This window comes from Gadus macrocephalus, chromosome 9 (genome assembly GCF_031168955.1).
Source record: "Gadus macrocephalus chromosome 9, ASM3116895v1".
Taxonomy (NCBI): domain Eukaryota; kingdom Metazoa; phylum Chordata; class Actinopteri; order Gadiformes; family Gadidae; genus Gadus; species Gadus macrocephalus.
Window position 1 is genome coordinate 18,439,198 of NC_082390.1, and position 27,294 is coordinate 18,466,491.

General features: G+C 49.5%; 1 protein-coding gene across 1 annotated transcript in view; it reads left to right on the forward strand.

Annotated features, from left to right (window-relative positions):
* roraa (RAR-related orphan receptor A, paralog a) overlaps window positions 1–27,294 on the forward strand; it is a 53,902-nt gene that overhangs the window by 15,183 nt on the left and 11,425 nt on the right. The window contains exons 2-6 of the mRNA XM_060061964.1: window positions 20,675–20,760; window positions 22,772–22,913; window positions 25,231–25,629; window positions 26,317–26,438; window positions 26,924–27,056. Coding sequence (XP_059917947.1) covers window positions 20,675–20,760; window positions 22,772–22,913; window positions 25,231–25,629; window positions 26,317–26,438; window positions 26,924–27,056 — 882 coding nt within the window. The remainder of the gene's footprint in view (window positions 1–20,674; window positions 20,761–22,771; window positions 22,914–25,230; window positions 25,630–26,316; window positions 26,439–26,923; window positions 27,057–27,294) is intronic.

Consider the following 27,294-nt stretch of genomic DNA (forward strand, 5'->3'; position numbering starts at 1 on the left):
TTCTGGCCAGCAGGGAAGTGTCCTGACTTGCATTAGTTTGCATGAAATATTATCAGAATATTGCACATTTCTCCATTCGGCAGCCTCTGACACAGGAGATGTGGCGTCGCGTGGGGCCGTGATTGACATGTGTCTGTCTCGCCGGCTCCTCCGAGACAGGGTGGCTTTGTTCGTTAGAGTTAGAGGAGGAAAATGTGATGGAAAGCGGAAGAAGTGTGTTGTGTGTATGAATGCTTTGTTTAACCTCGGTTTGGCTCTTTTTTTTTTATCTGGGAAGTATTATTATGCATTACAATGCTCTTTGTTGCGTACTGTGTAGGTGAGGAGGAGCTGTCGCGGTTTTTGAATGTACAATCATCACTCGCTAGCTTGGCAATCATTAGCATAATAACAGACTTCTTCTTTTTTCCCCCTCATCACTCTATGAATTTGCTAGATAAGACGTGTGAAGGATAGTTTTTTAATATGTCCGTCAGGAATAGGCAGACATGTTAGGCGGTAATGGCCGTTTGGAGTGAAGGCGAGACAATCAAACACATAGTTAGCTCTGTGTAGTTAGCTCTAAGTGGCTAGCGCTACGTGTTCCGCTGGTGTGTTTCCAGAGCAGTCAGACAGCTCCGGCAGCGAGACCTCAGTGTGTGATAAGGCAGGGAAGGACAGGGTCTCCATGGCCAGTAGAGGTAGTGTGATGGATAAGATAAGGAGCTGAGCCTGGCTGATCCTGCCATTGCAGCTGAAAAGCTTCATTTTCACCCACACAGTCTATTCTCTGTCTGCCTAAAGGATAAACAAATCAAGCATTCTCCAACTTTTGCTTTTGAGGTGTATATCCAAGAGTCTATATTATGAGGTCTAGAGTTGTGCATTGTATTAAACAGCGAAAATGCCTCTCACTGTCACCCCAACATTACTTTTTTGTATATATATATATAGATAATGTTACTTATTGGGTGAATTATTAACTGGTATTTTAAGTATTAGCATCAGTTGAGTTGAAGCCAATTAACACATTAAACATGGGGAAATTAGAGATGCATGTATTGATTAACAGGCTTTAAACATTAGCATCACATGTGTGTGTCTGAACCCAGTGACTTCTGCAGCGTGGCTTTGGAGGGCAGCAATAATTTGGACTTGCTGCCATTTACTTTAATCTCCTGCGAAGGCTGGTTGCTGGTGGGGCTCAGCACTCTGATAGCCGCACAGCCCTAAACAGGTCTGTCAAGGGGATTGTGGGACTAGTCGTGTAAATTACAGGGAAAACCACACACAGCGAGAGCCCTGCTCTGTTAGAAACCACAGAAGCTAATGCATATGAATTTATGAAACCAACCAGACCTACAAAAGGCCTAGTTGAACAAAGTCCTTGATGGTTTTTCTTATTGTGAATCGTCGTCGTTTGTTTGTGTGTAGTTCTTTAGGACATGATCCATGTAACGCAAGGGACCTCTCTAACCCAAGACCACATTGCTTGTACTCAAATCGTAGGTTTGGCCACATCCTACCAAAATGAGCCTTCCAAACTGAAAGAGTAATGCAGTCTGACCTGCAGCAGTCTGCGGTCGGCTCCAAAATGTTCATCTCAAAAACTCCCAAACTCACACCAACAGGGCATCATCGTAACCGAGCAAAGTTTCGTTTTCATGTATCCTCCCTCCCCCTATTAGAGCATATCATAATAACAACCATAGTAATAGTCAATGTAATTACACCGAGTTACCAAAAAACAACAACACCTTAACGTGCGCTCCAGCGACGCACGCGTGCGGATATGATTACTAGTTGCGGTGCTCCGCGCAGCCCTGTGACAGCTGGGAAGTAATTAGAATAATCTTCTCCCTGCTAGTGATTTGGCCTCCGTGGCTGCAGCTTACACTCCAAATTGAAAATAAATTTATAGATAAATGCCATTTGCTGCTCGGGCAAATTATGCAGCTGCAAGTGGCAAGTTGTTGTTTGTTGTTTATTTTGGTAGTAAAATAGCAATCAGGGAGGGGGGGGGTAGGGTAAACAAACAAAGCCGGGCTGACGAGTGCCGTCAGATTGATAATGATTCCCAAACCAGTGTTGGATGATACGGGTGATTATTGTGCAGTGCGCGCTACCCACCTCATCATGGTAATTATAGATACTATATCATTATTATATTGAGAGTGTTCACCACAAATCATCGAGATAATTGAAGCTTACCCCGGGATCGCAAAGTTCGCCATGCCTACGAATTACCGGGGAATTACAGCACGGGGGGGGGGGGGGGGGGGGGGAGTGGTGGGTGGGGGGGGGGGGGGAGTGGTGGGTGGTGGGTGGTGGGTGGTGGGGGGGGGGGGTAGAACATGGTATAAACTCATCCATGGTGAATTGCCTGTGAAACAAATTATTTTAAATGGTTGGTTTAAGCTCTCTCCGTATTTCCTCCCATGTACACAGATGTGGAAGGGATGCACATGTCCTCTGGAACACAGATACAGCCGCAGATTATAAAATGTTGTACGTACAGGCGGCTAAACGCTGCCGTGGACCGCGCTAAGAGGAGACTATGTATACGAGGTGTATTGTTTTTCCCTGTTGATTCCGCTCAGGCTGGAGTGTAATTCCGGGCGAATGCCACGTTGATGAGGCGTAGGATGTGTCACGGAGCCGGCGTGTAAGCCTTTCATATGCAGAGTGGAGATAAGAGGCATCCATTTTATCACGCTGGCTGTCTCCCCGACACTTCGCTCATACGCAACGTGTTTGCGGCTCCAGAAACATGTCCATTTTAATGACACGGTCTGCGCTCGCTGGGCGGACGCCCTAAGCGTTGTCTTCCCCCGGCCCTAACCTTTGTTTCCGCCGGTTACCAACATCGGCTGCACGTCGCCACAATGGAGGCCCCCTGCTGCCACCTCCACTGCCATTTAACCAGCGAATCAAACAGCCGATTGTAAAAGTTAACTAGCTGTAACAGCCTATTGCTATGGTTAGCTAGCTGTAACGGTCTGCTGTAATGGACAACAAGCTGTAATAGCCTATTGTTATGGCTAGCTTGCTGCAACAGCCTATACTAATGGCTAGCTAGCTGTAATGGCCTGCTGTAATGGCCAGCTAGCTGCAATGGCCGGCTGTAACAGCAAATTAGCTGTAACGTCCTATTGTAATGGCTAGCTAGTGGTAAAAGCCAATTGTAATAAATAAATATTATAATAGCATATTGTACTAGCTAGTGGTATAGGCCAAATGTAATGGAAGACTAGTATAACAGCTTATTGTAATAGCTAGTTATAACAGCCAATTGCAATGGAAGACTAGCGTTGACAAGCTAATTGAAATAGCTTCTCTGCTCAATTATCCCAGCAGGGTTGATGAGGTGCTCTTTGTGTACAGAGGGAAACACAGACAGAAATCCAGCATTCAGCACCCCCTCACGTGGTTTGTTTAGATTCATAAACATATCGTGTTTCCTTCGCTTGGCCAATGGAGCGTGAAGAGAGAGAGAGTGGTAATAATTAATCATGTTTACTCTGAGGATGTAATTTCAAACAGTTGCCAGCGTTAGTTACCATTCGTAAAACTCATAAAGAATAATCTTGTTGGCGCCCGAGTGTGCAGTTTGGCTTGTTTGGGCTGGAGAAGGGAGACGCTGCCAGACTGAAAGCATATTAGCAAGACAATAGTCATTGGCTTGGGCTGCCATTGTAGTGCGAAGGGTTTTGTTTTGTAAGAATTAAAGAGAGCAAGATTCTATTGTTTTGAAAAAGTTGGCAAACAGGGGAGTGATCTATCCCATTATGTTTTGGATATTCTTTGTCGGTATACATTCACAATTGTGAATTCAAAGTGATTGGAAGTATTCTTTTTTTCTAAACAAACTGAACAAAGTAAGAAGCCCTGCTTTACCCTCATGAACACAGTCAGTTATATCTAGCAGTGTTATTGACTTACTTAGAACTTTTTTCTACAATAAACCCCCATTTTCTTTGCAATTCCAGGTCTCGCTTTGCAAATATATTGTCAAGCTCGGCAGGTATTTCTTCTTTCACTTTATAGTACGAAGGTGAATATAGCAATACAGTAGATGTACTGTTTAATTTCAATATTAGATCATGAAACCAGCACACTTGGGGACAAGCCCATTCCCCTGAGCACTAGGACATTAAAGTTTACTTTCCAAAATAAAAGTGTATTTAGTATGTAGCGTAACGGTTCCAGGTTGAGTCAGAACGCACTTACGCACGCCCGCCACACGCTCACTTTATCAAACCTAGAAGACGGTCAGACAGTTGCCTTTCAGAGCCGCTCTTTTATCTGGCATTATTTAGCAGATCAAAGACAGACTTACAGAACACAATTTCTCTTTCATGATTTTTGATGATTTTTTTCTTTTTTTGTATTAGTCATTTTAATATTTTTTTATATCTGGTCACATTCTATTCAGTCACATTGTTGCACCGTACAAAAACAACCCGACGAAAAATGGAGGACATATTGGAGTTAAGCCATTACGGAAATTGCACATGAGCATGACTCATTGTGCTGCTGGGCATGATGGCTGTCCAGCCAGGCCTTTATGTGGCCCTCGTCGTGTCTTCAGGAACATCAACCCCTCACCACTCGTCTTACCTAACCCAGTGAAGGCAGAGTGGCCAGCATGTACCCAAGCCTACGTGGCCTAGGCCCGAGACTCCCAACTGCGTTGGCTGAAGAAGGGCTACAAGATCTGCGTGTGTCCATGTAGATGACATCATTTACTGACACCAGGCCACAGTCCACTGCCAGCTCACCATTGGTCACCATTTTTTTTTTTCTTATGTAACAGTACTTTTCTGAGAGTTGCTTCGCAGAACATCTTACTCAAATTCTCGACTCTCCCCAGCGAAGACCTTTGGGTTTCCGTTGGAATTAAATGGCTGCATTCAATGAATACAGTTATAATTATTTTGGAAAGAGCAAAGGCTTTTTTTTCCCCTAACTTAGCAGTAACATATTGGAAAAGGCACTGTTCCGTACTCTCAGCGCTGTTTGAAATGTAGTTAGCAGCTAGAAGGAAAGTCTCCATCAACCATTTAGTCTTCTCTTTTTTTGTAATTTCTCCCGGGTTCTCCTGGGTGATGAGGGGAAAAATAGTCAATCAGGCAAACTAATGTGAATGTGTGTTTTGTAATTTGCTCAAAGGGAATGTTAAATTGAAAAGGTTTTGAAACCTTTTAACACAGGGACACGCACACACTCCCCTCACACATGCACACAGAGATAGGAATACACACATCGATGCGTGCGTGAACCCACACACACACACCCACACACACACCAGTGCTGACAGTCAAGCTCCATTATTTGACGGCTGGAGAGGTTAAAAATAACCGTGCTCGCAGCAAATTAGACGTATCATTTGGCTTCTAAGTGAGAGATGATTCTGTGTGTGGATGCTCCTGCCACGCAGCGACACGGGGGCAATGCATCAGGCCGTTTGCCTCGTCTTCCTCATAAACTCTGAATGGAATTGTAAACAGATGAAGCAATTTTACACCAAACGCATTCTCTCTCTCTCTCTCTCTCTCTCTCTCTCTCTCCCTCTCTCTCGCACAGCCTGTCCTATGCTGCATTCGCACGAGCAACCACCACAGACATCTACATTAATGTGCTGTACCCTCGACAGCCACACTACATAAATCACACTTTGACTGCCTGCAGGGTTATTGCTATCGCTCAAAGGCAATCCTCAGAGTATTTTGTATGTTACGGTCTTATCCGACCGTAAATCTGATGTTATTGCACCCGTGTGCGTATGTGTGTGTGTGTCTTTGTGTGTGTGTGTGTGTGTGTGTGTGTGTGTATGCAGGGTTTGGCGAGATTGGGATACGTCTGCTGTTTCTCATTGTCAGCAAACACATGTACCACAAACGCACACGTTGACTTTCATAGTCTCTCTGTCTCTCTCTGTCTCTATGTCTCTGTCTCTCTCTTCCTCGATCTCTGTCTCACACATACACAGATCAAGGTTTATGACACTGAATTGCACTTTGACTCAGTCTCTTTTTCCCCCTCTCTCTTATCACTCTCTTTCTCTGATCTCTCTCTCTCTCTCGCTCTCTCTCTCTCTCTCTCGCTCTCGCTCTCGCTCTCGCTCTCGCTCTCGCTCTCGCTCTCGCTATCTTTCTCTCATCCATCTCTCTCTCTCTCTCTCTCTCTCTCTCTCTCTCTCTCTCTCTTTCTCTCATCCATCTCTCTCTCTCTCACCAGCACACACACCACACACACACACACACACGGGGTCACAGAGTCTGGTCTCTGTATTTCGGCGTGCTAATATAGGTGTGACTTGTACGATGGTATAAGGTGCCAGCTGCGGTGTGTTGTTACCTGTAAATGACAAACAGCACGATGGGTACAGAAACAATGCACAGAAATATCGCTACCCACCGTAAAACAATAGAAGGCATGAGGGGATATGTTGTGTCTTGTCTCAGTTTGGTAATCTCTCCTGCTTTTGTTGGGGGGGGGGGGGGGGGGGGGGGGGGGGGTTGAACAGCGCACTTGACAGCGTGTTTGTCGTGGAGTGCGGCTCTGACTGCACCCACACGGCCCTAGACCCCCGAACACACGTCTACCTGAGGCCTGAGTGTGTTTACTTTACGCAGTGCTCAGTCGGAACCTGAGCTAGTCAACACGACATGCTTTATCTCCTCCAGCTTAGCTGACACGTATCGATGTGGTGCGGGGATAAACACTGAGGATTGATGGAATTAAAACCCACCCTGTTGTTCCCACGCCGGGGCTGCCTGACAGCCCGCTGCACTCTTGTCTCTCATTAGAGGAAATAAATGCTGCAGGCATCCTCCCTGAAACTGTCAAGATTGTGCGCGTGGGTGAGTGTGTGTTTGTCTGTGTGTGTGTGTGTGTGTGTGTTTGTGTGTGTGCATGCATTATTTTGCTTGTGTGTTGTGCGTGAGTAGGAGTATGTTTGTGCGCAGGGGTGTGTGTGTGTGTGTGTGTGTGTGTGTGTGTGTGTGTGTGTGTGTGTGTGTGTGTGTGTGTGTGTGTGTGTGTGTGTGTGTGTGTGTGTGTGTGTGTGTGTGTGTGTGTGTGTGTGTGTGTGTGTGTGCGTGCGTGTGTGAGAACATGCACCATGCAGAGTTGTGGGCATGTAATTACATCGGACACGATGGCAAGACATCGATCGTCGAATAAATTATCAATTATCGCCCGTCAAAGCGACCAGCTAACAATCGCGAGGTGTAGCCGTGATCAATTATTTCGGGATGTCGAGATTCCTATCCCCCCGCTACAATCCCCTCCTCTGTTCACGTGTGATGCATCTAAGCCACCAAAGAAATCGAATCTTCCCTCCACAAAAAGAGGAAGCCTTCCGCATCTCACATGCTCAGCGGGCGCCCGGCCACGCATCTGAAATTCAGGAGGCTAATGTGAACTCTATATTTGGATTCCTCCGGAGTGGATTAGCGATTCTTTTCCGCAAACCCACGGGATCCTCGCAAGACATAAAAGAGGAGGCTGTTTGTATCCACGCTATACAAATAATTGCAGGTTTCAAATCGAGTGTAATTTCAAGCAGCCGCTATATGGGAGAGTGTGGGCTTTGATGTAGAAATCCACAATTCACGGGGGATTAGCACCCCAAAGGTTAGCAGTTGCTAATTACACGAGATTGGTTATACATATCTAACAAGGCAAGGAGACAGTCTTAATAAATGCGAGGATTCATCAGAAACAAGGATGAGTGGCTTGTGATACGAGGCTGGGGTTGAATGGGTGTGCATTGATACCCCAACGCCTTCTGCCGTCTCATTGTCTGAGCCAAAAAAAAAAAAAAAAAAAAGTTCAGTTCTTATCAGATTTTCAAAATACTTTTTTTGAATGCTGAAAATGATACCATTTTTTTAATGGTATAAATTAAACCCCTCTCGTATTTTTTGCCCTGTGTCTCCTGCTGCACCAATGTCTTATTTTCAGTGCATTTGCTCGGAGCATTCGGAGCTGCATTACCATAATCCTTGGTTGCCTTCCACAAACCACCACTGGCTAAATGAATCTATTATTTTTGCCGAGAGCGTAAAAGATGCAAGGAAATGCAATGCGTTGGGAAACGAATGAAACTTGAGAAGCCACGTATTTTCCCTATTAGCAGTTGGCTGCCAAAATAACAGAGCACGTTGCAGCCCGCCGCTGAGATCCTCCGCCTTACCCGGGACCTTTTATTAATCTCAGCTCGTCGGTGGCGGGCTTCACAACTTGCGTCACGCTCCGAACACGACTTGTTTCCGGCCCAAACGGCCTCTCGGTGAGAGCCGAGGCCCGCTGTCCTCGCGCGCCTATCGCTGACCCCGCCGACCTTCTCCGGGCTCGCCTGCACCGTCAGGCCCGCCTGCACCGTCAGGCCCGCCTGCACCGTCAGGCCCGCCTGCACCGTCAGGCCCGCCTGCACCGTCAGGCCCGCCTGCACCATCAGGCCTGACCGCCGCTGCCCCGCCTCATGTGGGCCTAAATTAAACATCCCACCGAGCCAGGCAGCCTCTCTCTGCCTGCAGGAAATGCTTTCTCATCTCCTAATGAATGTGCCTGAGGGCGTCCCTCGGGGGTCTCCACTTCACCCCTCATTAGGCGGGGGGTGCTGCCTCCGCCTTCATGCTGGGGAGCAGCCTCCTGGAGATCATCCCCCACCCCAAAAAACCCTCCCCCACCCCCCCGCCACTGACTCCGTCTACAGCGTCCCACGCTCCCCCTGCCCTGCCCCGGACCGGTGAGCTACACTGGTCACACTAGCTCTCTCTCTCTCTCTCTCTCTCTCTCTCTCTCTCTCTCTCTCTCTCTCTCTCTCTCTCTCTCTCTCTCTGTATCTCTCTCTCTGTATCTCTCTCTCTCTCTCTCTCTCTCTCTCTCTCTCTCTCTCTCTCTCTCTCTGTATCTCTCTCTCTGTATCTCTCTCTCTCTCTCTCTCTCTCTCTCTCTCTCTCTCTGTATCTCTCTCTGTCTCTCTTTCTCTCTCTGTCTCTGTCTCTCTCTCTGTCTCTCTCTCTCTGTCTCTCTCTGTCTCTGTCTCTGTCTCTCTCTCTCTCTGGCTCTGTCTCTCTCTCTCTCTCTCTCTGTTTTCCTCTTGTCTCCCGTTATAATGTTCTCTATCTTTCTCTCACACTGTGTGATTCTTTCTCTCTTTCACGCTCTATATGCATATTGTTCTGTCGCATTTTCTGTCTCAATGTGTTTCTTGGTCTCTCTCTCCCTCCCTCTCTTCATCTGTCATCCTAGTCATATTCATTCATTTTTCCTTTCCAAATTCCTCAGACACAGACTTTGTTTGTTTGCACTCTGTCCGGTGTCCGGCTTTACCCCTGTCGTCACGTCCAAACGATTCCTCTTACACCCTAATGTCATTTTAATGGCCTTGTTTGCTCTGCCGAGACTCTGATTTATCGCCCATAATGTCCAATTCAACTTCCAAGATGTCTCCTCCTCCCCTCATCCACTGTCTTTAGAAGTGGAGACCTGCGGGGCCCATTCCCTTCCCTCTTCTCTCTTGTTGCACTCATAATGAGGAACAGGTTAACAGAGTCGGCACATGGGAATCTCTGTGCTCTTTCTTCCCCGTCCCCGTCCTCGGAGCATGCTGTCTTCATTAAGTGTCCTGACAGGCGTGCCCACATCTGCTCCGGCTCCCAGGGCCAGAGCCCGGCCGCCGCGTGGCCCTGGGTCGCTGCAGGACGACGGGGAGCGGGGCGGCTGGCCACCGCAGCGTGGAGGAGCCCCGATACGTTCTGCTCTGGAGCGGACCCTCCGCCGCCGCCGCTGTTGAGTCGCGTCGGGTTCGAATATGCCCCGGGTCGAGGAGGGGGATATTGGTCCCTTCCTGGTGCTAACGAAGCAACAAAGCGTGGACTATTCCTAGGTTCCATCCAGGCGGTATAGGGAGGGAGGGAGGGAGGGAGGGAGGGAGGGAGGGAGGGAGGGAGGGAGGGGATTTGCCAGGCTGTCAGCTGACTAAGAGCCTTTGCATGGAAAGAGAATGGGTCGAGCGAGCCAATTGTTATGCGAGGGCTTTTGGTTGTGATGATGGTAAGAGTGGGTGGGGGGGGGGGGGGGGGGGCTGGAGTGGGGGAGTTTATGCAATCATTAATCTTGGCATTTGTTTATTTGCTTTTGGGATTAAAGCGGGTCATTCACCAGTGGCCGTCGGAAAGGGTGTTTCACCGAGAGCTAGCCGTCACACCTGTGTTAGCATTGCATGCTAGCTGCTGGGGGAGTGTGTGCTCTGTGAATTGCACTGCCTAACCCTGCCTTGTTAGACTATAACTGTCCACAGTATTTGCAGGCCTGTGAAAACACCATTGCATCTGTAAACTCTGTGTGTGAAGAGGACTCCATGCTACCCCCGTCGTCCAAAAATGCCTTTCATGTGGTCCAGAGGAGAAACTCACAATAAATTGCGTAACATGTGTCAACAACATGACCTATGTACACAGTAGGTGTGTGTGTGCGTCATTGTGTGAGTTTGCCAGATGACAACACTGCACATGCATATCTTTGGAGTTAATTATGATGGCCGGTATTAAATGGGAAATTACTTTGCGATGTTCTTGGCATGGGTGTATTGATTTTGATAAATGGGAGTGGATGCGCATGCATGCCGTTTCCATTCATCTCTAGCGCTCCATCAAGGCTTTGATACTGCCAGCAGGAGGAAATAAAATAAACATGATGTTATTTTTTTCTGAACTTCATCAAGTTATTATTGGACGTGGTAATCAAATGATTTCAGTGTAATCAGTTAGCACATCTAGTTAGGTTACAACTAAATGGTGTGTGATGGAGGTCTTCACAGCCACTTATTGAGATGCTAATAGCCAGGAGCGTTGTATATTGATTAGAGAATGCCTGCATCTCCCACTTTCATTTGCTCCACACCTGCATGGGTGAAGTAAATGGTCCAAAAAGGTGTGTGTGTGTGTGTGTGTGTGTGTGTGTGTGTGTGTGTGTGTGTGTGTGTGTGTGTGCGTGTCTGCGTGTCTGCGTTTGTACGTCTGCATGCATCTTTCTCTCGCTCTCTTTCAATTTCAATTACATTTTAATTTCAAGGCGCTTTATTGGCATGACAACTTCGACTATTTATAGTGCCAAAGCAAACCTCAATTGTCATAAATTGATATATATATATATATGTATACATACACACAGATTGTTTTCACAACACATAAAAAGGATTTGTATATTATATTTATGGATAATCAATCACTATTTCATCACTCACTTTCATTCTTCCCGGCTGTCTGACCCCCCCCCCCCCCTCCCCCAACCATCGCACCCCACCCGTGACACTGGTAATCCAGTGGAAAGGTTGGGTGTGTCTGGTTTCAGCTCTATCAGACTGTGGATCTGTGAGCAGCAGGATTCAGTATCCCCAGCTAATGTAACAAGGCTCGTTTGTCTCCATCACACGTCCCTGGGAGTATCGTCTGGCCGCCGAGCTCATTCATCTTCCACTCGCTCGTCCTTGCCTGCACTTTCTCAGCCGATGGAAAACACGGGACCTTCAGGCTGAATGGCAGAGGTTTGGTGACACTGTAACACTGTCTCAGCCCGTAGAAAGAGAATACAGGTGGTGAGGTGAGGCGAGGCGAGGAGGTGGCGTGCTGTACGGTGTGAGCGGGACAAGCGCGCTGAGGGCAGTTGCCAAGCCTAAAGACCGTCATTCAGACTTTTCTATTGTCTTCTGTGTTCGTGTCCTCTAAATTACAAATCAAAATAGCAAGATAAAAAGGTAAAATACCAACGTTTGCACTCAACTTCTTTGTATACGCTGAAAATGCAAGTGGACGATTTTTCCCCAAGTTAGTGTGTGTTTTATTTTATCTGCTCCTTGCTGCTTTAGCGTGCATCTCTCCAGTGGCAGACAGGACAGATCTGACATGAAAGAAACCAAGTGACGTGTTATGTAAACTGTAATGAAGCCTAAGAAACTGCCTTGCTAGATTTTTGGTGTGTGTATTCGTGTCTCTGATCTGTGAGGAAAGTTTGTCTCACAAACCATTATAAACATAAAACACAGACTGAGTAATGGCGGAAAAGGCAAAGCTGTCATCGAAACATCTCTCTCTGTATAAGCCTTTCTGCAGCGTAGACAGCTGTAAAGTCCTCCTCAACACAGTTTCATCTATGCCAAGAGGCCATCTGACACACAACCAGGTGGATAGATCGATAGTAAGATAGATACCACAGATAAATACCATAGATATATATACTGGATACTAGATCCGTCAGCACATTGACACACACACACATGAACATGCACACACAAACACTCACACACACACAAATGCACACACACACATACACACACACAAATGCACACACAGACTTCAAGTCAGACTTCAGTGGAAGCGCTGATGGCTGCCATTACTGTACATTCTCGACCCCCCTCTTCTCTGATGGAGCAAATCAAGCTAGTGATTACTATCTGGCCCGACGCAGCCATGGCTACGCAGTCTGGCAACGTGCTTCTCTCAGGAGAGGGACAATTACTGCGGTCTGTCCGTCTGTATGTATATCTTCTGTCCGTCCTTCTATGCATCCTTACACCCATCTGCCTGCCATTCAACGAAAGACAGACAGATGGCCTGTCTGTCTGTCTGTCTGTCTGTCTGTCTGTCTGTCTGTCTGTCTGTCTGTCTGTCTGTCTGTCTGTCTGTCTGTCTGTCTGTCTGTCTGTCTGTCTGTCTGTTTGTCTCTAGGTATTTCTGGGTATATATCGGCGTGTCTGTCTGTTTTTCTTTCTGTCTGTTTGTGTATCTTTCTATTCGTCTGGCTGTCTCTCTGTCTAAGGTAGTACTTGTAATCTTCCATTTTTATGGAATTTTTTGCAATGGTAGTTTTGAAGGAATTCTGTGATGTCTGGATAGCAGGAGGCTAAGATGGGCTAGCATCAGGATAGCCTGGGGGATGCACATAGAGACTAAAGCGCTCCCCCACAATGAAAGATTTATCCACCTTCTGTTGCCTTTTAGTGCAGCAGCAGTGTCCTCTGCTTGGTACCACAGCACAGCAGAACCCTTCGTTTCTTCCTGTGTGATTTATGGCTTATTGAGGTGGAAGGTTCTCGCTGATTTTGGTTTCAAAGCTTTAAAATATTAAGCATTGATAAATTCGGATGTTGATATTGCACACGGTTCCCCTTAATGAAGGTGTGAGAATGTTTTGACATTTCGGAAATACCTTCATGCACCCAGAATCCCCCACCCACCTATTTCTGTATGGAAAAATGTGTTGCATATCAATATTTATTTGATGTCTCTTTATGAAAGTTTCCACTGTCGTGAACTTCTACAGAGGACATTTGTGTTAATCTCGGTTTACTATGACTAACTAGAGAAGACAGAAGTGGCATCTGCAGATCTGCCTGTATTTTGACATCGGAGGATGGAGTGTGTGTCAATCTATCTTCTGGCAGGCGTGGTTGTGTGCACCAGTCTCGGGCACATTTGTGCGACTTTACCTGCTGTCACTGCATGCATAGACAGAGACTGTGTGTGTGTGTGTGTGTGTGTGTGTGTGTGTGTGTGTGTGTGTGTGTGTGTGTGTGTGTGTGTGTGTGTGTGTGTGTGTGTGTGTGTGTGTGTGTGTGTGTGTGTGTGTTGAGGTTTGGTGGTGTTGATGAGGTGGGGGGATGGGATGGGGGGGGGGGTTTAAGGAGGAACAGAAAAATGTTTGTGCTCAGCTGGGGGTAGAGATGATTCTGTGCGTGTATATATGTGTGTGTGTGTGTGTGTGTGTGGTAGCGGTGGTGATGGCAGAGGGGGTACTGGGGGGGGGGGGTTGGGGTTGCCACACACATGCTCCCCTTCATTGTGCTCGTCTGCGGGGTAAAGCCAGGCTTTTCGGTGGTTTCCCCTGGAGTGCAGGTGCACAGCCTCCCAGACAGGAAGCTCGTCAATCTTTGCCACGGCAACACATAAATTAGTGCCCAAATTATTGTTCAGGCGGCTGACGAAAGAGACACATGCGGAAAGACAAGTCCTGAGGTGCGGTTTGGGAATACCGCCGCGCGGCGTGTGTGGAAGGTGTCAGAATGCATTTCAATGGGCCAGTCAGGGAAACACAGGCGCAGATATGAAGAGAGAAGCGCTGCAGTGTTGTACAGGCAGGGCTTAAATATTAATGGGCCTCACTCACAAACAAACCTAGAGGAGCACGCCTGAGTTCACGCAGAAGGCAGCCCAGGGCCCGGGCTGTGGCCTGCGCTCTCCCTGAACAGGCAGGCGGCTGGTAAAAGCCTTTAGCCGTCTTCAGAAAAGGGGAATATCTCTTTTAATGGAGTGGTTATTCAGGTGCTGGAGATCACAGCCCAGTGCTCGCAGGTGATAGGGGGACTGAGTAGACAGCAAAATGTGTCAATTATGTATTAGCTTCCTTTCATGCTACTGGTCAGAAATATTGTTGATGACTTCAGCATGTTTCTGTGTTTAACAGAGGCTGGGAAAAATGATGATGCTCAAGTTTGTCCTGTGAGGGAATTTGTGCATTTATTGCTTCAATAACCTGGAAATAAACCTTTTATGACATGCTATCCAAACATCCCCTGATTACTTAATGAATTACAAATGCATAAATAAAGCACTATAATTTCCCGCTGATATTTAGTTATGTATTATTTTTCATAAATAGGAATAAAATAGTATAACTTGCTGTGAGGCCACATTAAAAGAGGCAACACTCAGATTTGTGCTCTTGCACGCTGTTGGCCTGTCATGGGTATCTGTTTGGACTGTTTGTATCAAATGACAGCTCATATCCACGACCAAAGGAGGGAATTAATGTGGCAGTACATAAATTACAGCAAATGTTTTCAGTGGAAATTTGACATTGAGCTAATTCGGTGAGCATGGCAGGGCTTTTTTTTTCTCGCCCTGCACATTTTATATTTAACTGTTTACATTTTTTATTCTCCGAGTCCTGCAAGCAGACACCGTTGGCTAGCCTTACATTGTTAAAGCGACTATTAGTTGGCTTGCTGGGAGAGTCTTTGTTAATCCACGCGGCACACTCTCTCATTAGCTTACATAATGTTGCTCATGAGCCCACAGGCTGTCGCCATTTGATCATTGACAGCTGTCAGCGCCGCGCTGTCACAACATACACATCCCTTTGCATCCGGGGCGCTGATCTGCTGCTGAACCGCTGCAGGCGAGGACGCTCTCCAAACAGGAGACCAGTGTATTATTTATACCAAAATGTGTATTTTGTATCCTTTCAAAAACTGTGGACGTCCATCTCCGGCTCACCAGAGGGCTACATTTTATCAATTCGTCGCTCACAACATAAATTGTACACAAGAAAGATCAAATCATATTTTATGCATCCAAATGAAATGTTGTATGAGGGACCAACTGATGACGTTCATCTGAAGTGCACATCTATCGCAAATTATCATTTCTGTGGAGATGAGCAAATGGTCCAAGTCAGGGATGGGTTAATCTGCGGGCATTATGACGACGGCCTGGTCATGGGACTGTAATGTAAGGGCTAATCCTAATCCTTCAGCGCTGTGTCCGTGGTCGCTGAGTGCACTGGGAGCCGCCGGGGGGGAGGGGGGCGGTCATTTCCTGTGTTTATTTTGGTCTTTTTGGATGTTTTATTTGGGATTTCATCATATGCATGTGGGTTTATTATGCACAACCTCAATTTCACATTGTGATGGAATTCCAAATTAAAGATAAAGAAAAGAGGGTGATAAAATAAAATAATTTATAAATACATTTGAAAATATTTCAGCTGTAGTTAGAGTGCGTTAATTAATAAACAACCAATCGCTGCATTTATTAAGCCTCTCAACCCTTTCAGAGCGCCTAATAAGAGTTCATGCTAGCCGTTAGCATTCACATGGCTAACAACAGCGGCAGGCCATGCGATAGCCTGATGTAGCACAGCCAGCTACGGCGAGAAACGGCTTGGTCTGGGCTGTGTGGGGGCACAGTGAGAGTCACCGGGGGTCCTCAGCGCCTCCATTGTGCACGGCTCTGAACACCGGCGCGCTCATCCCCTCAGAGCGGGGGCCCCGTGACTCACTGTCCTTGAACAATTCAGCCGCCGCCGCGGGACGCTCTGTTTGTCCCCAACCGCCGGGACAAACAGCCTCCCCACTACCCCCAGCCTCCCATCCTCTCTATCGTCTCCCACCACCTGTGTTGCCATTGTCCACCACGCTATCCAGCGTGCCGCACCTCGCCCCTCCCCCCTCTCCCCGCCCGCCCGCTCCCTCGCTCGCTCCGAGGCCAAAGGTCATCGGTGGCATCGCCGGCGCCCGTCCGGCGCTAAGGTTGGCGTGGCCCGGGGTGTTCCGCGTGACACCGGCAGCACACTATCTCTGCGCCTCAGCGAGGGCTCTTTGAAGTGGCCCTGCCTGATGCGGCGGCGGTGGCGGCGGGCCTCTCACGCCGCGCTGCTGTGAGGAGCGGGGCGGGTGTTTGCCCCGCCGCCCCGTCTCACTGAGGCGCGCTTTGATGTCCTAAACATCGCAGGGCTGGCTGGCTGGCTGGCTGGCTGGCTGGCTGGCAGGCAGGCAGGCAGGCAGGCTGAACGGGATCAGTGACAGCACGCTGCAAGCTGGTCAAGCTCATGGCAGCCGGCTGCCCGGTTCACAGCGAGAGGCGGTTAACATTGCAGCCCGTGTCAATAGATATCGACTCCCGGATCGGGAGTGCTTATAGGCAAATTGTTTTTTTCGTCTTGTTTGAGAGGCCCCCTCGCGTGGTCCCGAATCAATAAATGATTCCCATTGTCTGGAGTGCAACTCCGGGGGGGGCTGGAGTCTTTCCAGAGGCCCCATCGTAGCGTTTAACAGACCACAGGCCAGGAGCAACGGAACGGGTGACTCAGTGGTGAGTCTGATCTCCATGTTATTAATTAGTCATATGCATTCTCTCCAGCCTCTTGAAAGGAGCTGCATATTCCCATTGTCGAAACAAGGAATCGATTTTTTTTCTATTTTCTTCTTCACATCACAACAAAAGCTTGCTGCAGCCAGTCTGAAGACGAGCCCTTTAAACCGATGAGAGAGAGAGAGAGAGAGAGAGAGAGAGAGAGAGGAGAGAGAGAGAGAGAGAGAGAGAGAGAGAGAGAGAGAGAGAGAGAGAGAGAGAGAGAGAGAGAGAGAGAGAGAGATCGCGAGAGAGAGAGCGGAGAGAGAGAGAGAGAGAAGTCCCACCTTCCTTCCAGATAGTGCTTTGTGAGGCACGCTTTGTGTGTACGTCGTAGGGCGCGCTGTCTGGCCTGGCAAGCCCTCGTCTCTGCTCCCACTTGCCTTCACCTGATGTGGCACAGCCCCCGCCAGGCCTGAGCAAGTGCCCAGCCAGCCATACGTCTTCCGGGGAGATGAAGGCATCTTGCAGCTACGCTGTGGGTAAGGCTGAGGGGGGGGGGTTTGAACGGGGGTGGGGGGGGGGGGGGGTGTTAGCGGTAGCCTAAGCCTGGAGCTGTCAGAGGCTCGAGCGCAGAGCCAGGAACCTTGTGGGCTGGAGAGGGGTGGGCTGGAGAGGGGTGGGTTGGAAGGGGTTGGGGTTGGGTGGAGGCTTGACTTGCTTGCGGAGGGGGGGGGATCCACAGTCACGGCCCTGCACTGCCACCCGCTGGCCAGGGCCCGTCTCTGCAGGCGGGCCCGCTCGGCCTCGACCACAGCGAGTCATAATTACGCCATGCTTCGCCTGCCGCAAGAGCATGTCGGAACAAATTATGTAAGTAATCAGGCTGCAAACGCTGAAGGAATGGAAAGCACCCTGAAATGCTAATGTTCATGCAGAGGGAACACAAAAACAAACTCCGGGAGCGCGCTGTCCGCGAGGCGGGGGCCCGCGCGGAGATGAGCCTGAGCAGAATAACAAGCCATGAGAGCGAATGGTTATTTATGAATTAACCCCCTCTTGATTAGAATATAAGCACCTGCCTCCCGCCTCCATAATAACAAACTAACAAGCGAGCCCACTCTGCGGCCGGGGTGGACTTACTTCACCTTCTGCCGTACGAGAGGATCCTATAATTACCGGCGCTCCTCACTTATGATGCAGAGCGGCGGGAGCAAGGAGCGCCTGTTTCCCCCTGCGCCACCGTCGGTCATTTGACCGAAATTGATGTCAAATATTTCAGTCTACGCTTCATTTAGATTCAAGTATGTTTCAAGCTAACACCAGTTATGAATGGTTTGTCCTCCACATAGTGGACAGCACCGTATAATGTTTCTTGAGTTTGTAAATAAGTTCAACACTGCAAACCTGGTCCCTTTGCCATTTCCAATTAAACCCTGTGGGCGTGGCTTATTTACCACTGTTTACCTGTGTTCGAGAGATGCTTCGAGGTGCCACCTCCAGAACCCAAGCTCGTAGACTTTGTGTCTCTGAATAAATCCCGCATTGAAGTTGAACATTTACTACTCTCCGAGTTATACCTAGCCCGAAACGACGATACCACAAAGGATCAAATTAGGATAAAAAAGCCAGATAATTCAGTGTAAACAAGGCTAGTCGTGGGGAATCCAGTGGTCCCCATAGGAGAGCAGTGGACAAGTGTGTGTGTGTGTGGGGGGGGGGTCTGTCTAAACGAAGGGTTAAAAGGGTTTAGGACGTGTCAACGGACGACAAATGATATCTTTAACTAATAAAAGGGGGGAAGCCGGCTCTCTTTTGAAGCAGTGGGTTCACACAGGCGTTCCGGGTTAGCGGAGGATTAGAGGCTGTGTGTTTTAAGGACCTCCCCCTGGGTGCGCCACAGGGACTCAATATTATCCACATGACACAACACAACCCGCCCGTCCCCCCCGTCCCCCCCCCCACCCCCCCGTCCCAATCCCTCCCCAGAGTTGATTCAAATGGGCTGAGCCCCGGGAGCAAAAAGGCACGTTTGATGTGATCAAATTGGTTTTAAAAGCCGGGCTCGCTTGTTAAGGTGTAGCGGTGGATGCGGCGCGCCCGCGCGAGGCTCGGATAAAACATGGCCTCCTCGAGTCGACTCTCAGGGCTGACCGGAGGGGAGAGGCTGATGTAACGCTCTGACATAGTGAAATGTACCACTATCATTATTATTGTGTCTCATTAGGGCCACGCAGAGTCGGGCCTCCCTCATTGGAGTTGACGCTCCTCCTCGCAATGTTGCCCTGCTGCGTACGACGGCCAACCGCGGGTAGAATTGTAAAAAGTCCATGGGATCACTTTTAATCACGTTCCCCGAAAATATTTAGCATTCAAATCCGTTGTCTCCTTAAATCAGATTAATAATAAAATGTAGTGATTTTAAAACATTGAAATAAAACAATGTATCTTTCTACCACAAAGGGGTCACTATTATTACAGTTCATCTTTGCGGGGAGGCGGGACCTTCCGTCCTTAGGGCCCCGTTGTGGCCAGCGGCCTCATCCGGATGGCACCAGGGGGTCCGTACGGAGGGGCTGCCCTTGACCTTCCTTTACGTGAAGACACACACAGCCTAGATCTGGGGCCGGCCCTCCTGGCTCCACCGTGCACACGGCAGGATGATGGAGGATCCAAGATGTTTGGCTGGGAAGGCCCAGGTTTCTGGAGGATGGCAGCAGGGATGGAGGAGGAAGAGAATGGAGGGGGAGGGGAGACAGAGAGAGAGGAGGATGAAGAGGGAGGGGGGGGGGGGGGGGATGGAGAGGGAGGGAGGGGATGGGAGGGAAGGAGGATGGAGAAGGAAGAAGAGAGGAGGGGACGGAGGAGGATGGTGGGGGCGGAGGAGAGAGGAGCATGGAGGGGGAGAAAGGAGGATGGAGCAGGGGGGAGAGAGAGAGAGGAGGGAGGGAGGGAGGTTGAGCTAAATGTTGCATCAGTGGCTGCAGTGATGGAGCTGGATAGTGTTAGGGGACAGAGTTGTGAGGAGTGTGTGTGGGTCTGGATGTGGGTGTCTGTGTGGTGTGTGTGTGTGTGTGGGGGGGGGGGTTGTTGGTGTGTGTATGTGTGTGTGTGTCTGAAGCCTGTGTGTTCTGTTCAGCGCTGTTCTGTTGGGACTCCCGTTGGTCTGGTCCTGGAGGGGAGGGTGGAGGATTGATGAGGCTGTCCCAACTCTGTTTGTTGTCCTCCGTGGCTGGCACATCACAGACCTGTCAGCTGCAACACACACACGTACATACACACACATGTCGAACACACACACACACACACACACACACACACACACACACACGCATGTTGCACACACACACACACACACACACACACACACACACACACACACACACACACACACACACACACACACACACACATAAACAAACCATCCGCTTTTTAAAGGTTTTGAAGTTTAGGAGAAAGCAGAACAAAAAGTGCTTTTACAACAGGGAAGTTCTCTCATGTCGCCTGTCTTTGCGTCATTTGTTGCCTCTATTTTTTTGCATTGTGTGTTGTGGGTTGGATTAAGATTTATGGGTAGTGTGGGACCTGTTCTCTGTTGTGCCCGGGATGCAAGTTGACACCGTATTATGTGCTGGCGGTGAGGAGTAAAAATGGCCTCCTCATCACACTTCCAACTCCATTAATAAGTGAGGTTCCCAAACACACCGATTTTTCGTGAGCGCCGCTTTTCCGCTCTTTCACAGAGCAACACAATCCCCGATGGCTGGAGTGCTGTGCGTTGCCTTATGACTGAATCATATGCTAATGTTGTTCTTCTTCTTCCTTCCTTCCAGCTCAAATCGAAATAATTCCCTGCAAGATCTGTGGAGACAAATCATCAGGCATCCACTACGGCGTGATAACATGTGAGGGCTGTAAGGTGAGAACCCCCGAGCTACTGTTCTCTGTGTGTCTCTGTGTGTCTCTGTGTGTCTGTGTGTGCTCCTTGTGATCAAGTGTGAGGGTGTGTGTTGGTGTTCTGTTCCTTGTTAGTGTGTGTGTGTGTAAGCGTTCGTTGTGAAGTTGTGCAAGGATGCGTGTTGGCATTCCCTGTGTGTGGTGTGTATATGTGTGTGTTCCTTGTCAATGTGTGTGTGTCTGGCGTTCCTTGTTAGTATGGGTGTGTATCAGTTTCTTGTGATTGTGTATGTGTGTTTGTAATGGTTCCATCTGAACTTGTGTAAGGATTTGAGTTGGTATTCCATGTTGGTGTGCAGTGCACGGGTGTGTGTGTGTGTGTGTGTGTGTGTGTGTGTGTGTGTGTGTGTGTGTGTGTGTGTGTGTGTGTGTGTGTGTGTGTGTGTGTGTGTGTGTGTGTGTGTGTGTGTGTGTGTGTGTGTGTGTGTGTGTCTGTGGGCGGCAAGGTATAAAGGCTAGCGTGGCACTTTGAGGAACTAAGGGAATTGCGTTAAAGCTTTCCCAAAGTGTTCCACAACTTTTTCTTTGGTGGGAAGGTGGGAAGGAAGTGGGTGTTCACATGCAGAACATGCAGCGTGCCGTCACTGGTCAAGCATCACGGAGGACATAAGAGGAAAAACATACGACGAATAACACAAAGTTGTTCCTGTGCCCGCCTCTGTCTTTTTTCACTTTTTGTTTTCCTCCTCGTTTGTTTTTGCGTGAGCCTGCTCTTCTTGAAATAAAACCTTCAAAGGGAGAGTTCTTTGAATCGCAGCAGATTGTTGGCTGTTTTGCTACACAGCGTCGCTTCCATTGAAGCCTCTTTCTGTTCTGTTTTCAAATGCACCAGCCATTCACAGTGAGCGCAATTTTGTGCTTAGAGTGTATTCTTGTCTCTGTGCTTGTCACCGCACTCATCATTAGCATTCCTCCGCCTGCCTGCACCTCTGCTGCCTGCGCACGTGAGAGAGAGAGAGAGAGAGAGAGAGAGAGAGAGAGAGAGAGAGAGAGAGAGAGAGAGAGAGAGAGAGAGTTACTTTGCTTTCAGACTCTCCCCTAGCGCTCCACTCCCTCGGCCGGGAGTCAGGAGAAACAAAACACAAAAGAATAAACTGCTGAAATGTATCTTTATTGATCGCTAATTAGTACAGGCAGAGCGGCTGCTAATGATATGTGCGAGCACAAGAGTTGGGACCATAAATCATAGCATTATTAAAGAGCGCTGCCTGTCACCGGCAGTTATAGCCCGCTTCCATAATGGCTTCCATTAGAAAGCAACTTGGCAGCTGTCAGCTGTTTTCTTGTAATTAAACAGCCAATGAGCAGCTAATTAAGACATATGTGTGCGGAGCAGTAGAGTGGTGCATGTTAATGACATGCTGGAATCAATTCATTAAGTCAAAGAGACTGAGGAATCGAATCGGTGTATGTGTGTTGTGTTTGTGTGTGTGTGTGTGTGTGTGTGTGTGTGTGTGTGTGTCTGTGCAGGAGTATGCAATCCTTCAGCGATGCAACAAGCATTGTGCTAATGAACACTCGCAATAACCCGTGGAATGAAACACCGCCCTCCGGTATCATGTCTGCCCAGATTACACCACTCGTTAGGCCGCGCAGGGCGCCAATAACATCGGCTCCCTTGTAAGTCAGAACGCCGCCGCCGCCGCCACTACTACGAGCAGAGAACACGGCGCCCCCGCTGAATGGCCGACATCCTGACATGACAGGACGCTATTATGAGGGCATCAGCGGCGGTATTAGTGTCTCTAGGGTTTTACATGATCACCACTACCCCCCTCCTCCACCTCTGGGTCTCCGTACAATCACTCCCGAATCCGTCACCTTTACAGCTGATGAAATCTGGCCGGACCAACCCCCCCCCCCCCCCCCCCCCGGAGTGAGCCCCAGCCCTCCACGCTTCCACCTCCTAACGCTGCTGCCTTCTCCCCCTCACTCTCCCCCCACTCTCCCCCTCACTCTCCCCCCACTCCCAGGGCTTCTTCCGGAGGAGTCAGCAGAGCAACGCGGCGTACTCCTGCCCGCGCCAGAAGAACTGCCTGATCGACCGGACCAGCCGCAACCGCTGCCAGCACTGCCGGCTGCAGAAGTGTCTGGCGGTGGGCATGTCACGAGATGGTAGGGCCCCCCCCGGCTTGGCTTTTGGGCCTTCTACCGACGGGAAACATCCAGAGCTGGATGAGTGTGGTGTAACTGATGTTGAGCAGGGGAATTTAAAAACAAGGGTAGGGGGGGGGGGTTGGGGGGGGGGGGGGGGGGGGGGGGTTTCTGTGGTTTGAATACACGAGTAAACATTGAAAAACAAGTCTTAATAGTTTGAATACACGACCACAAGATGCGTGAAAAAAATACCCATTGCCCTTTAGTGTTGTGCGATGTATCATCACAGAGGTTTCTCCGTGGAGGAGGGGGCCTTTGGCACCCATAAATCTTGACCCAACTGTCGACAGGCATCACGGAGCCACCGCCAAACAAGAGCAGTAAATACAAACCACATTAGAAATCCTTTAAGGAACGAGATAAACCGCCAGGGATCCCACAACACACCGTGATGGATGCGAGTACAATATCTCCCGCTCCCAGTTGCCGGGCTCTAATTGGCTGCTGACAGAAACAAGGCTTGATGAAAGACGAGGGGGGTTGAGACGAGAGAGGCGTTCTGGGTAATCGCTGCGTCTGCGGGGCAGTAAAGGGAGTGCCCAGGTGGGCTCCGGTTACCTGGAAGCGTCCTGCTGGGACCCGGCTTGCTAAACAGAGAGCTTATCAGAGCTAAGGAGACCTCTGGCTGGTCCAGGGTACCGTCAGCATCGTCTGAGCTGTTTAGCCAGGCTCCAGCCGATGCAGAGGGGGAGGTGCACAGACGGACGAGCAGAGGAGAGGAGCACGGCCTCTGGCTCATCACGGGCACATCACGAAGGCGGGCTCTCGTTCGACTGCACACTGCACACGTGCACATCGAGGCGTGTGGATGAACACTGGCACACATTAGCACTTCACGATGCTTTCATGTACATATGGGGGACACAGACGCACACACAGACGCACGGGCGCAATGTGTGCGGAACGTGCACACGAACACACACACGCACACAATCAGGACAGGGCAAGGTGACTCGCCTTTACCCAACACACCGGAGCCCATCTGCCCACACTATCTGTCGCCTGCCTTGCTCCACTTAATCTGCTCGTACACACACACACGCACGCACACACACACACACACACACCTACACACACACACACACACACACACACACACACACACACACACACACACACACACACACACACACACACCAGTGACCAGCTGACACATGGCCAGGCCCGCAGAGTGCCGTCCTGCAGTGCTCGCTTTCGCTGTTTAGTCTGGAAGGCAGACAGCAGTACCATAGTCTAAAGCAGACAGCAGTACCATAGTCTAAAGCAGACAGCAGTACCATAGTCTAAAGCTGACAGCAGTACCATAGTCTAAAGCAGACAGCAGTACCATAGTCTAAAGCAGACAGCAGTACCATAGTCTAAAGCAGACAGCAGTTACATAGTCTAAAGCAGACAGCAGTTACATAGTCTAAAGCAGCCAGCAGTAACATAGCCTTCTGTTTGAGAGGCTGTTACGCTGAGAGAACCCCCACACACACACACACACACACACACACACACACACACACACACACACACACACACACACACACACACACACACACACACACACACACAGCGCCAAACAGCGCCACACAGACATACACACACTGACACACCATTAAGCACACACACCATTGCCTCGTCAAATCGAAATCTTAATTCCTGGAGGAAAGTAACATAATGGCGTACGTCCAATAGTTAACTTAATGTAGATAAGAATGACAATTCTTAATGGTAAACTGTTTGTATTGATCCCGTAATGCATTAAAAATAACAAATGCCTAGCTTGTGTCCAGGCGAATCTGAGAGCCCATGTTTTATATGCTTTGGCAAATTTGTTTGGTCCCCCCCTCTCGTTTGGACAGAATTCCAGCAGACCTGGCCTGGGTCGGGCCAATCACAAGCGTTTATCAAACAGGGGGCGGGTTTAATACGAGGACTGTACAGAGGAGTGGCCAATCTGAGTGCCGTTGGGACATTTTGGCTGCTGCTGATGTGTCACGCGGTTCATTGCTCTGATTGGTTGTAGGTCTATCCAATTGCGTCCGGAGGCATTTCAGTCTGCGGCCCCTTGTAAATCGAAAAGGGACTGAGCGGTTCCAGGCTGATATATTCGTGCGAAATAGTCTGGCTACCAAATACCTTCAACCCAGTAAAATGGCACATTCCATTGTCCAAATGTAGTCCTTTTTATGCAACGTTTTAATTTAAGACTGCTCAATGCATTGCCTTGTTCCTATAAACGATCACAATAAATACCATAGTTAAAACCCGTGTCTCTGTCCCCCTGTAGCGGTGAAGTTCGGCCGCATGTCCAAGAAGCAGCGCGACAGCCTGTACGCCGAGGTCCAGAAGCACCGGCTACAGCAGCAGCAGCAGCGGGACAACCAGCAGCAGCCGGGCGAGGCCGAGCCGCTCACGCCCACCTACGGCCTCTCGGCCAACGGCCTGACGGAGCTCCACGACGACCTCAGCGGCTACATGGACGGCCACACCCCCGACGGCAGCAAGCAGGACTCGGCCGTCAGCAGCTTCTACCTGGACATCCAGCCGTCCCCCGACCAGTCCGGGCTGGACATCAACGGCATCAAGCCCGAGCCCGTCTGCGACTTCGCCCCGGGTTCGGGGTTCTTCCCCTACTGCTCCTTCACCAGCGGAGACACCTCCCCCACCGTGTCCATGGCTGAGCTAGGTGATCAGAGAGCCCCGACTGGAGGAAATCAAAGGGAGAGCACGTAGAGAAGGAAGAGGAAAAGAGGAAACGTGGGGGGGGGGAGGGGTGGGGGGACTCGACCGTGGGGCAAACGACGCAAAGGTTGCTTAAAATAGCAGGAGGTTGGAAACTCATCTTCAACACTCATTAAAAGAGCCTCTTTTTTTGTAATTAGTTTCCATTAATTAGGGCCAATCAGGATCCAGCAGGGCAGGCGTCTGGGGAAATCATTTTTTTAGGCTCCCCTGTGCCGAGAAAAGTCCTTTTAACAGATGTGTTTTCAAAACCATTTAATTTCTTATACTCAATATTTCTCTCTTCGTGAAAATGTGACCTTTGTTTCGATGAGTAACGCCCTCCCCCCCCCCACCCCACTCCCTGCATTTCTGTCATAACTAGATTGGCTTTGCTTCAACCCCAAGCTATGAGCTTCCTGTAGGCAGAAAAAAGAAAATGTCAACAGGCATTTTTTTCTTTTTTGCACTCAAAAAAAATAAACCCACGCACATCCGCCTCCCCTCTTCCTTAAGCCCTCAGTAAATAAATCTTCTTTTCCTGTGGCAAAATTCATCAGTGAGGTCTCACATTGTGAGCCTTGTGTGCTATTTTCTGTTCAATGGCTGATTGTCTGGATGTGCTTCCCTGGTTCCTTGTGGTTCTTTTCAGAGCACTTGGCCCAAAACATCTCCAAGTCGCACATGGAGACGTGTCAGTACCTGAGAGAGGAGCTGCAGCAGATGACCTGGCAGGCGTTCCTTCAGGAAGAGATCGAGAACTACCAGAACAAGGTGGCGTAACAATGCAAGCCACGATCACCATGCTAGTGCCAACCTCTTAGCTCCGCCGTGCTAGCCACACCACGCTAGTTCCAAAATGTTAGCTCAACCATGCTGGCTCCACAACGTTATCCCTGTCTTTGAAGCTCCAACATGTGAACTCCACAAAGCTAGTTTCCCTGCTAGGCCAACCAAGCTAGCTCCACTACACCAACCCTACCTTCCTAGCTCCATCACGTGGCTTCAACAAGCTTCCTCCAATGCTAGCTCCACCAAGGTAGCTCCACCACACTAGCTCCACCATGCTAGCTCCACCACGCTAGCTCCACTGTGTACCACCGTCACACTCACCCCTGCCTTACTGGCTTCAACAACGACACGATGCGAAATGCAATATTCAACTCAGTCGCCGAAAGTAATCGAGTTTTATTTATTTAGTCTTCCCGTACTCTCTGTACAGTATGTAACCTGTCCTGTGCTTTCCCTCTCCCGCTCAGCCCAGGGAAGTCATGTGGCAGCTGTGCGCCATCAAAATAACGGAGGCCATTCAGTACGTGGTGGAGTTCGCCAAGCGCATCGACGGCTTCATGGAGCTGTGTCAGAACGATCAGATAGTGCTGCTGAAAGCAGGTATGACAGCCTGTCAACGCCGCCCGCAGCCGTCAAACTCACCAGCCACCGCCTCCACCGACACACACGCCCAGCGCCCCCCGCACCCCCCCCCCGACCCCCCGCCCCCCGCCCCCCCTGGCGTTGTCACAAGGGCGTAGCTGACCTGACTACACAAAAGCCCCCCCCTCCCAAACGCGCACGGAGACAGTGTGTCACTGGGAAGTCGACCCCACCCGGTCTGTATCCTCCCCCTGTC